The 12,838-nt window shown below is 40.1% G+C and overlaps 1 protein-coding gene across 1 annotated transcript in view; it reads left to right on the top strand.

Moving 5' to 3' along the window:
• The window catches only part of LOC146563938 (neural-cadherin), a 154,900-nt gene that overhangs the window by 88,034 nt on the left and 54,028 nt on the right, over positions 1-12,838 (top strand). Inside the window, exons 10-13 of the mRNA XM_085291324.1 lie at positions 392-562; positions 2,138-2,310; positions 4,633-4,800; positions 12,298-12,547. Of these exons, the coding sequence (XP_085147450.1) occupies positions 392-562; positions 2,138-2,310; positions 4,633-4,800; positions 12,298-12,547 (762 nt within the window). The remainder of the gene's footprint in view (positions 1-391; positions 563-2,137; positions 2,311-4,632; positions 4,801-12,297; positions 12,548-12,838) is intronic.

The raw sequence follows: 12,838 nt of genomic DNA, 5'->3' as shown, positions 1-12,838 counted from the left end.
TTCACAATGGTCTTCCTCTTTTCTTCTCGCCTGGCAGCTCCATGTTTAACATTCTTTTGTCACAATCCCTCCTTTCTATATATTATCAAAATCTCAGCCTTCCCTCTTTCTTACTTTTTTTCCAAATCGCTCAACCACAGCTTTTCCTCTGGTATGCTCATTTCTAAAGCTGTCCTTTCTGGTCGTATCCAACAAAAATCTTGGAATCTTAATTCACAAACACCTCTTTGAGTTTCTTATGTGATTAAGGTTTTACTGTCTTATCAAATATGTGTGTTTCAAAAGTTTCTACACACACAGTACCTGTTGGATATCAGAAAAGCTTTACAATTCAGTCCAAACAATGACAAACTGAAATTCTAAGTGTGCTAATGTCCTCACTGTGTGTCAGGTGTGATAACCACAGCAGTGAGTTTTGACCGGGAGTGTCAGAGGGAGTATACTTTGTCTGTGACGGCCACCGATCAAGCAGAAGAGCCGCTCATTGGAATCTGTCAGATCACAGTGCAGATCTCAGATCAGAATGACAACGACCCCAAGTTTGAAAACAGCCGCTACCAGTGTGAGTACCATCACGACTCCTCCCAGTGACTTAGTCCGTCCGCTTCTTGTTCAACACAAAAACATCCTGTAGCTGTGTGTTTTGAGGGAGCAGAGGAAGTGTAGAAACCGTGTATTTGTCGTCACCATCATGCATCAATCTGCATCCTTGTAATCCTGGAAACCCCTTAGGACTGATGAAATGTTCGCTGGCAGGTCCCAGAGCTCTCTGTTTGTTTACTATCTGTGCAAATATGTGTTTTGATAAGCATAGTGTCAGAAGTTCTTCTCGTCCGATTAGAGAAACGCACAGAGTGTCTCATTAACTATTTAAGAGGCAGCTTGAAATGTTTCTGGGACATGCATTTATTTAGCAGTTGTGAGTGTGTATGTGTTATGGGGGGGGGGGGGGGGGGGGGTTCCTTTACAAATTATGGAAATGAGCTGGAAATCTTGAGCTTGTTTAGACTTTTCTTAGTTATCCATACATCATTACCAACATGTATTTCAGTGCAAAGATTTTCTGCTTAAGGAGACAACACAATCACCAGCTATCTTTTGGGTTGGTAATGCAAACCCAGACCATGTTTATGTTAAGTGTTGTCATATTTACAGTTGATATGAACAACTTTATGAAAAGAGGCACAAACTGAAACTTCAATAAATGAATGTAAAACATCACTTCTGCTTGTAAATTCTGGTTGTAGAACTAAACAGGGCTCGGGTTCCCTGGTACCTGTTATAACTCTGGGCTGTTTTAAGTGTAACCAAGCAAGATAGGAGTAGCAACAAGAACCATATGAATATGACATAGATTTACATTTAATAAAGAAAAAAGCAATTCCACAACTATCAATCACATAAATCGATGTGAAGTACAACAAAGAGAAAAAAATCTAAAAAGAATATGAAATCATTTTGTGTATTGAGAATGATGCTAACAGCAAAATATCTTACTATTAATGTTAATTGGCATAATATAAACAAAAGAAATTCACCATGGTGATGTAAGATTCTTTGTTTGTCAAAGTGAACCCTGAAAGGAAAATCCTGTGTTTGCTCCACCTGCTGGTTTTGGTTGTTTTTCTGTGACACACATTAGACTCAGCAGGATCTGATGTGATTATTCAGTTGAAATGTATCCAGTGAGACCCGTGACTGTGAAAAGGACATTATTATTGACATAATGCTTGAAATGCAGTCTTACAGAGGCAAATGCACCTCGTCGCTGCTCGTTGTTTTTGTTGTCTGATCAGCGCTGACACACATCACAGTCAGCAGGATTGGAGGTTATGTTCTTAAATTTAAAAATGCATCTGTTGACTTTGCACAGTGAGACCCAGAAATGACAAAATGAGGTGACAGACTGCTGATCCGGCACAATGTTGTGTTTCCATTATTATAATACCTGCTTACCAACACAGAACATAATGTTACACTGCTTTCAGTCAACTGTAATGATTTGGGTATTCGTGCTTTAGACATACACAGTGTTTCACCATAGCGGTTCCTGTAATAGTAGTAGGAGTTGCAGTAACTCAAACTGGTGCTAGTAGAACTTCGCTCCCCATATGACAGCTGATGTTTTCCCTGTCAGACTTTCTGAGAGAAGACACTCCAGTTGGAACTAGTTTCCTGCGAGCAGCAGCTCATGACGATGACCAGGGGAGCAACGCGGCAATCACCTATTCACTGTCCAGACAGAAGCCGGCTTACCTGCACATCAACCCCAGCACTGGGTGGATTTATGTCAACCACCCAATCTCTCAGGTCAGAAGCACATCAGCAGCCTCTTCATGCTGCAGCATGATGCAATGTCTGCAAGTGTCCACACTTACAAAATTACTTCTCATATCAAAAATGTCTCATTTCATTCTCACAAATTGCTAAAACGTCCTGGAAATGAACACCATCCTCAAAAAGAGCAATGTTTTGTGCTTTGACTCCCTGCAACAAATTACAGACAGTGAACTAGATGCAAGATCCAATCTCTACAATAAGGGTTAGAATTATAATAATAACACTATTAGCACTTTCAAAACACACAGTTACAAATTACTTCACAGTCTGAATAGAGGTTTATATATGGTTGAAATAATCTGCTGGAAAAAGTGGGAAAAGTCACTCATGCTCAGCTGCAGATGGGGGGACACCATGATTGTGCATCACTGTGTATCATCCTCTGCAGTGAGTATATGCGAACTAATCTCTGTATATTTTGAATGTAGATATAATCCAGGTGGAATAACACTGATGATAATCTTACCATTCTTTAATGAAAGTAGGCTAACATTAATGTTAGCATAATGAATGATCCTGAATATTTCAGCATGTGGCAGAGTACAGTCTGTAACTGTAACATGTTTTCTAATAAACAGGTTACGAGCTCTTTTGTTTATTTAGAAAAAGAAACATCCTACTTATTTGGGGGAAAAAGAGAGAGAATGCCACGTATGCAGTGAAAACACAGATGTCCCAGTTTTACACTGGGACTTGAATGCATCTTACAGCTGAAATTTGTCTCAAAGCCCCATGTGGAATGCGACTTGATTTGTGAGTATCTCTGTGAGATGTTACGTGTAGTTTTAGGATACGCACAGAAAGGTTTTTGAAACCTAAAATTATCGGAAGACGAACTTACTAGGTTGTGCGTAAATGAATAGTATTTATTCAGGTCGGGATGTATGCATTTGTAAAGTAGTTTTACGTGTGGTCAGAATGCTTCGTGTTTGTGTGCGGATCGAGGCATGAGCTCCTGAGTCCTTAAAAGTTGCACACCAATTCATTGTACACATTTGTAAATCATGTCCTATACATTTGCAACACGTTTGAGGCGCATTTCACTCCATAGGTGCATATATATGAATTCTAACATATGTGTCAGATAAGTATGATGAAAACCATTTGAGAGCAAGGCACTGATGATGATGAGTTATCACTTTAGGTGACCGTTGTTTTGATTTGGCGCTATATAAATAAAATTGAATTGAATTGATACCACCACAGTTCTGTTATCTGTTAAAAAGAATGGTATGATTAGTGGTATCAGACGTTGGAGATAAGTCTAGCAGGATTCAAATGTAATATTAACCATTATCTAAGTGCATAAGTATCATTAGTAGTTTTCACTAATGCCGGATTTTGGAAATGGACCTATAATTCTCTGAAACAGTGGCTTATAGGAAGGGTATTCAAGCACAGCGGTTATGCACTTTGTTCACCCCAACAGCTTCCAAGCCACCCCAATCCAATTGTAAATGTCACCCTAAATCTATTTAAACCCTGTCCAGCTATGATGACCTTGTGCTATTTCCATGAAAGCACAGACGGTGGGCCATATCACAACACAAAAACATTGTTTTAATAATGAATAAATGTAATAAGCTGGATAATATGCACATAAAAGCATATCCTCAGCATGTAAACAAGGCAATGCAAAAAATTAAACACAACTGGGATATTATGAGGTCACAAGGTCAAAGTTATTTCCAACAGCAACAGCTGCTCTGATGTTTCCACTGCGTGAGGAATGAAAGTTGCATCAAACAGACTGTTGTTTTAAATCTTTAATGGTTGTCATCATTATGTGTGTCTGATTTCTCTTCAGTACAATCTTACAATGTCAAACTGAAAATCCATAATGAAGCGAATCCGTCTGTTAAGCTAACGTCGGCGATGAATGATGCCTACTGTTCTTCTTCTTTTGTCACTGTCATCTCCTTTCTGTTCTTCTTCTCTCTGCCTCTCATTTTCTTTTTAGCAGCACTTCAGTCAATAATTTAGCAAAGGAAAATGTATCCCTACCCACTTTCTTGATTCACTTTTTGCAAACAAACTAAAGGATCAATATTTTCTTTCTTTCTCTGCTCAACTATTTACAATTTTTACAAGTGTTTGGTCTTTCTGAACTATCAAAGAGCTACTTGATCATTAAAATTTGATTTTGAAGATAACAAGACCAAGTTTTAAAGGCAAATCAATTCTAAATAGCAAACACCCTTATTTGTTTGGTAAAACTTGTTAAAACGAAAATGTTCTGATCAGAATCACGAGTTCCTTGATCTTAATTACTCCCTGTTCATCTCTTTGCAGACATCCAGAATCAACCAGCAGATTGTGGCCTCAGATGGAGGGAACCGCAGCAGCTCAGTGGAGCTGACTGTTATCATCACAAACGTCCACAATCAGCCACCACAGTGGGAGCAGTCCGAATACTGGGTCACTGTGCCGGAAAACACCGTCCGAGATGCCAAGATAGTGGTGAGTTTATGATGAGAACATTGAGCCCTGAAATGGTAAAATGATAACTAAAAAACATTCAACTTTCACTTTTCAAGAAACCATTTTTTGAGATGGATTGAGCTTCGTGACATGGTGTGCTTCCTTGTTAAAGGGATGCCCATTGTCAGCAAAAATACTTGGGTATGCTTTGGTGTTTAAGTGATGCAATGTGTGCAAAGAAAATTCTCCCCACAACATTACAACACCACCAGCCTGAACCGCTGATACAAGGCAGGATGGACTCATGGACTCAGATGTCACAGCAGAAATCGAGACTCATCAGAAGAGAAGGGTTTTTTTTCCAATCTTATATTGTTCAATGTTGGTGAGTCAGTGCAAATTGTGTCCCTGGTTTGCTGTTTTTAGATGGCAGGAGTGGACCCCAGTGTGGTCTTCTGCTCCTATAGCCTATCCGTTGTATTACGTGTTACTATTGGAGTTATTGTTGACTTCTTACCAAAGCAGTCTGGCCAGTCTCCTCTGACTTCTGTGTGTGGGAAGATCCCAGTGGATCAGCAGTTTCTGAAATAATCAGTAATTTCAGAAATAATCTCAGAAATAATCAGACCATCCAGTCTGGCGTTCAAAGTCACTTAAATCACCTTTCTTCCTCACTCTGATGCTTGGTTTGAGCTTCTACGGGTCATCGTGAGCATATCTGCTGCCAGTTTGGCTGATTAGATATGTTCATTAATGAGCATTTGAACAGGTGTACATAACAAAGTGGCTTGTGAATGTATGACTGAAAAGGTGCCGGTCTGGGAACTGAAGCACGCGTTTCTTTTCATCAGTATCAGTAGCCCTAAGAGCTCGGAGGTGACATGGGCGAGAGAAGGGGATGACTCGTAAAAATGGAGAAATATTTAAACTCAGTCACCCTCCTGCAGCAGTAAAAGAGTTCTATTTCATTTACATCCTGCTTCACGTCTGTGCACAGCACCCCGAGGAGGCTAGAGATACTCTTTCTTCTTCTTCATCCCTCTCTCCTCACTTTCCAGCTCATCCATCCCTCTCTCTCTGTGTCAGCACGTTTAACCGAGCACTTCTAAATATTTTCTGCCGAGCAAACAACAAACCAGCCCCGAGTCTGTCTCACCTGACTCACTGCAATCTCACACACACACACACACACACACGCACAAATGCACACACACTTTGCTTGTATACCTCTGGTGATTTTTTTTCCTCTTTTGATCCCTCCATCCTAATTTGCTTCCTATTCCTAAGCTGATGGTTTAGAAGGTAGAGGAGTTTTTACCCTCCAGCTGCTCGATTTCATGGAGGTTAGTCAGTTTTCAAATAGTTGGAGGGTAAGTGTAATCCTGTGTGTGTTCGCGTGTTGTTGTGCTTCTTTTCGACACCGTGTTTTCGCTGAAAAGACGATGATGGTGATTGGGGTTCCCACCCACAGCTCCATCTGTCAGAGATGATTGAGCAGAGCAAGAAAATTACACCTGCTGTCGGAGCGTCACAATGGACTCCTATCACCTCAGAAAAACAGACGTTTAATTATTGTCTTTAACCTGACAGAGGCTGTATGATGCAGTGAGAAGAAGTGAAGAGGGGTGCTAAATTAGGGAAAGGAAAGCTTTATGGTACTGAAAGATGGATTAAAAAAAAGGCTGTGTGGATTTTAGTCTTTTTATGTTGACAGTAGGAGAAATATAAAATAACACGAGCTTTCTCCTTTAATCAGATGATACAGTTGCATCTGAAAGAATACACTTTACACGAATGTGTTCCTTGTTGAATGTGTCTTGTTTTGTTCAAATTAACTGTGGGAGTGAGATTTTTCTCCCTTCATCAATGTTTCATCTCCTTCATTTTTCATTCCTCTAGAAAAGGCTGAATCTTTCCACTACGCTCTCCCTGTCAAAAAGTATTACCTGAAAGCTGAGCCCAGATGCACAACTGTTGGACAAAATACTGGCAAAGGAAAAACAAAAAACTGTGATCAACTGAGAATCATCTGTCTGCATGTTGAAACCATGTATACATAATGTTTTATGAGCAATAAATTCAGTGGACAAATATGTTAAGTTACCCAAACCTGGCTACATATACAAAACAATGGAAGGCTGAAATGTCTCCTCCCTCTCTTCCTCCTCCCTCCTTTGTCTCCCCTGCGGTGTTAATTGCGCTGAGGAGGAACTGTTGTTTTAAATTTAGCAGCCTTAATAAGGTCTGTTAATCACATTGTTAACGAGGCAGAGGGAGGGAGCCGCTGCAGAGGTGGAAGATGCTCTGCGTGCGCGCGTGTATTAAATCTCCATATCAATAAGCTGAAGTCATCTCCTGCTTATGTGTGTGAGAGTCGCATGTTATAATAGGCCTCCTCATCAGCTGATTTCCTCTTGTTTTCTTCCTCATCCTGTTGATGTTTTTAGTGTTCGCTCTTATGCAAACACTTTCTCTCATGGCCACAAATGACTTTAAATATTCTCTTAGATTTACCTTAAAATCTATCTTCTAGCTATCCACTGATGCTTAAAAATCATTTGGAAAGTATAAAAAGAAGTTCATTTCAAGCATCTGATAAAAGAGAATATGTCTGATGTATTGCAGTATCACACAAAATGAAGGAATTTCTGACCTGTGTGCATTGCAGTTTTTTGAATAGCGTGCAATAGGGATGGACAGTTGTCTGCCTTTTCATATCACCATATTTTCATTATGAAAGACTGCAGATAAACAATCCAGTCGCCATCGGGCATATGGGCCAGAGAACCTTCTATGTAATCACTCATGTTAAATGTCAGCATGGGCAATTCTACAGTGTGGTATTTTGGTTCATTTTATTAGAAAAATATGCAAACGAGAACAACTACATTTTGAATTCAGCTCCAGAAAACACAGGGAATATGATAACAGAGAGCACAGTGGGGGGTGGGGGGTTGGAAGACACCGTCCATCTCTTTCTTTCGGCTGATTTGTATCAGTTTAATAAGGCTACCCACGTGACGGGCTGATAAATGAGATAATAAGACATGAAACACACGAGGCAGAAACACTAATTATGTTATTTCCCAGATAAATAAGCAAAGGAGCCATTAAAAGTGTAATTACCACATGTAAGCATCAAAAAATGGAGCAGACCCCTACAAACACACACACCAACCCTGATGACCCCACCTTACCCTTTTCAGCTGACTGCTAACTGTTAGCATTTGAAGCTGACAGGGCAATCTGTATTCCAGCTGCTGAATCACTCTCAGCACCAGCCGCACCAGCTGAGAGCGATCTGCTGCGATATCTCCACGGGCATTAATCTGTGTGGGAGAGGAAGGCAGACACTGATCAGCTTAACTTCAGCACGCTGCACTGATGTCTAATGAGATGATTTCTCATTAGTCCTGATTCCATACACTCTGCTGCTTCGGCCTGCTGTGAGGCTGAGCCACGCTCCACTAACATACCCTCGCGCAACTCTTCACCTGAAACCGGATGCCTTCATCTCGGGCTGTTTGTGAGATTTTAGATTAACATCCTGTTTAAAATTTTTAAGAGACTACCAATGGAAAAACCAAACAAGAAAGTCAGAGTCTCATCTGTCCTTTATAACTGCTGCAGGAAAGCAAAATGGATTAAAAGTCAATTTTATACTCATCAATTAAAAATCAATATAATAAGGAGAGATCGTTTGGAAGTAAAGATGAAATTAATTGGAGAAACAGCGTGTAACATAAAATTCTTTTCGGTTAATAGATTCTGATGAAAATCCACATCTTAGAGCAGATGATATGAAAAGTAGGAAATAGAGATGGGAACCCCCGGAGTTCAGACAGTTGTAGTGGAACACAGTTAGCAAATGACTTGAAGTGGCTTCGGTTGAGATGTTCTGCAATCTGGATAAGATGGAGATGAAGTGGAGGAAGACTGCATGATAGATGGTCTGAAAGGTAGTAGAGAAGTAGCACAGTGGCAATAATATTTGCAGAACAGGGATGCATGCAAATACAAGCAGGCAAGAATTAAATGTTAGAATTAAGTGTTTTTCTCTGTGTGTGAGAGTGTGTAGTCATCCCAGCATACTAAGTAGTTGGTAAATGCATTAGATTGAGACTGTTGGAGCTGCTGTGGTCACTGGGTCTGAGGGCTGAAAGGGTTTCAGTGTTTGAAGTGGCAGACAGCATTTCTCACTCAGGGGAAACATGTTACCTCTTGTGGAAGTGACGACAAGGGCGACGGTTGTTCAGAGGTGATTTTTGTCCTTACACTGGAGCTGAGATAGGTTCTCCCCTGCTTTCAGTCTTTGCTCGAAGCCACCATGTCCTGAACTAAAGGGGTTAAATGATTCTGTACTGACTGTACTTTATATTTATAGTGGCCATTTTACGGAACCATTTATAGATGTGGCGGTCAGGCTGACAGATGCACCGTTACACTGAATTAAGAAAAGATTTATTCGTAAGTGGTCGTCAGCAACCTTTTCTCTCCCACTCATCTGCCTGCAGGATCTAAGCAGGCATAGACAGCCCTTGCTTTCTCCTTGATTTTTCAGTCATGTCGTTGTAGGAAGATTTAAAAAAAATCATGCATGCTCCCTCCAGTAAAAGCATATTTCATCATCATTAATTATTAATACCAGAAAAACTGCTAATTAAACAGGTCATATTGCATTTTTTCTGTCCAACAGTTCAAAACTCCTGCTTTAATGATACAAGAATGCTTCCATATTAACTGCTGTTACTCGTACAATGACCCTCTTCGCAGCTTGCTACCGAGACCACCTGACATATTTTATTTGCAGCTGAGTGGACACAGGAATCTTAGCTGAAGTTACAATCTAAATAAATGAGCCCCTTTACACTTTAGTGAACAAAAACTGTGGTGGTAAAAATCAGAGTGAGTCAATTAACTGGAAATTCATGCGCGCGTGTGTGTGTGTCTAACAATCCAGGTCATAGCTTACTGTAAAATGAGGTGGCATCACTCAGCCATGGAAAATACAGCCCCTCCTTGGAAAGGTGGGGAGTGTGCGGTCAGGAAGGACAATAGCACACACCGTATTTCCATCACTTCAAAGGACATTATACTGACTTTTTGTGCATTTCCTTCCAACTTAACCTAACTATGACCTTAACCTAAACCTGAACTCATTCTGAACATAAGCAAGAGGTTTATAGTAATAAGGTTTAATGATTTAATTTCTGTGCCCGAAAGGAGCAATATCTCCACAATGTGACTGTGTAAACAGATTTATGACTCCATTTCCCTGAGGACATAAATACACACACATACACACTTTCTCACTCTAAGGTCAGTTTAGTCTACTGCCAGGAGCATAACACAAGTCTTAAAAGCTCTGCTGCTGGTAGAAGAACAGCTCAGGACAACACACTCTGATCCAGACACATATTTTATTTTAAAAAAACACAAAAAGGACAAACATCAACAAAGCAGAAACCGAATCCTTTTTGGGTATTTTGGAAAGTTTTCACCATGAGAGCTTTATTTCCATAGAAGGACTGAGTTGCACCTCTGGCCGTTAAAACGTCGCATTCTTTGAAATGTAGTTGTGTATTTTAGGGTGTCATTTTTCTGGTGAGTGTTATAGTTTAAAGATCTGGAAGCCGTTGGAGCTGTTATAAAGATGTACGACCTCGTTGTCGACACGAGCAGCTGTGTGATAACATGATGTCATCATGAACCAGTACAGACTCTTCTTTGGCTTCTGCCTTTGACGGATTATAACGCAATGTGGGAGTAACTGCTTCAGAAATGGAGATAAGTCTGTCTCTATAAACTTGAAGCCCAAAAGGAGTAAACAGAGGTTTGAGAAGATGAGTTTCCAGTGTCTGTATATGGGATATCTTTTATTCTGTCGGCACTGCATGTAATCTGTCTGAGTGATGATCTCTGTTCCTATTCTAGTCAGAAACGACCAACTCTGCTTGCTTTTGAAAAAGATGCACTTGTAAAAAGAACTCCAAATACCAGGCTACATATAACAACACTGAATTTCACAAAAACAGTGTTGCCAGTTAATATTAAAGGTTGTTTAAAAATACACACATTTTTAAAACTTTTAAAACTCTTCAAACTGGATTTTAAGACCCAAAGGCATGACATCAGATCTGAGCAAACCTACATTCGTCTTCTGCAATCTCTTATCTTGCAGCATTTCTTTTAGATATCTTTTATAGATCTTGCATTTATATATTTTCTCCCATATGCCGCCTTCTAGTACTTGTATCAGAAGCTGCATTCTTCGCAATTCTAACTTGAACACTGATTTGTGAACACAAACTGAGGTTTGTGTACTCAAATCATGACAGCTTGGTTCTAAACTTCTCCATAAAGCTCAGACGTAAAGGTCTAACAACTTCCACAGTATTTTGTCCTCTATATACTTCTGTATGTTCAGGCATATCATAAATACCCCAAGTCTCAGGGATGTCGCTCATCCAAGCTCGAAATGCAGACTTTGACACTCTTTAAAGAGGACCTTTGTCTCTCACTCTCCATTCTGCTGTAAGCACTTACACCTTGGCACTTAAGCCAAAGGACACCTTGTGCATATTTCTGAATGGCCAGTTCAATCTAAAAGAAAAGCATGAATTGACACCCTGGGGTGAGAGTAAGTTGGAACTTTCCACCCAAAGATGTTTTTTTATATTAGTTACAATAGGCAAAGGAATTTTAAATGAGATTTTCCAGCTACCTGAGAAGCAAGTTATTTGTTTTGGTGGTGCTCATTTAAAATAAATAATAACATAAATATATTTACTAGCAATTAATAAATGATACACAATTCAACACGGAAGCTGGGATTAGCCACATAATTCCCTCTCTGATAATCAAAGCAAGCTGGATACTTTGCTTTAGCATTGATGAGAACTCTATAACTCATTAATGTATCTGGAATATTTGAGCAGCAGTCACTTTTGAAATCCATCACATGATCCTCAAAGGATGTCCCCAAGACTCCTGCAGTCTCCGACTTTGTACTTTAACACTGAAACACCCTTGACAGTGATCATTACTGAGGATCAACGCAGGTAAATAAAAATAAGATACCAAGATATTTAATGTGGAAAAGATGGAAAACATAGAAAAGCAAGTTACTAGTTTGACAAGTTTGATGCTATCAACTATTTTTCAAGGGTCTTTCTCATGTGAGAAATATGTTTGTACCATGAGAGAATTTCAAATCTGAATTTCAGTCTCTCCCTCACTACAAAGGTAAGTTCTGTATAATCCACCATGTCTGTGAAGTCTCAATGGCCAGCTCACGCTTGCTGTCCCTTGGTGTGCATGACATCAGTATATTTCACAGTGTCATTTCCTGTCAAGTTTTTCTTCTGCTTTTCAAATCACTCTGCCCCTTTTTCAGTGGAAAAGCGACACACACAAAGTGATGAGGAAAAGCCGTGACATTAGGAAGCTCAGGCGCACACAGTCATAATGTGCAAGCAGACGCTGGTTCTTTTGGATACAAAAACATATCTTTTGTTCTTTTCCCTCTGTCAACAGACCATCAAGGCAACATCTCCCCTCGGCGACCCCAGGGTGACCTACAACCTGGAGGAGGGTCAGGTACCGGAGACCAACATGCCAGTGCGGTTCTACATGAAACCAAACCGGGCCGACGGCTCGGCGTCCATCCTGGTAGCCGAGAACCTCGACTATGAGACGACGCGCTTCTTCACGCTCAGAGTGCGCGTGCAGAATGTCGCTGCTGTGCCGCTCGCCTCCTTTACCACGGTCTATGTTAATGTGACAGGTGAGTTTGTATGGTTAAGGGTCAAACATTTTCAACTCCTTTAGCCAGACTGCTAGTCAAAAACGTGGATTCAGTCCCATAGGTTTGTACAGGTAACCAATCAACTTACAGCTCTTTCATTTAAATAGTACAAGGCCCCTGTTGGCTATATGCACTCAGTGTGAGTGAGTCTCAAAGATGAGATATTGACTTATTTGCATATTGATAGATATGTTCACAATTCTAAATATGCTATATTGATGAACAAAGCAAAGTATTTAGTGGTTTAAAAGTTGCCATTACAAGGACTTT

This window comes from Mchenga conophoros, linkage group LG11 (assembly GCF_057382185.1).
Source record: "Mchenga conophoros isolate Kocher_MC1m ecotype Shallow Benthic linkage group LG11, M_conophoros_male_GT1.1, whole genome shotgun sequence".
Classification (NCBI taxonomy): domain Eukaryota; kingdom Metazoa; phylum Chordata; class Actinopteri; order Cichliformes; family Cichlidae; genus Mchenga; species Mchenga conophoros.
Note: the sequence above shows the minus strand (reverse complement) of the source record. Positions and strands in the feature narration are given on the sequence as shown.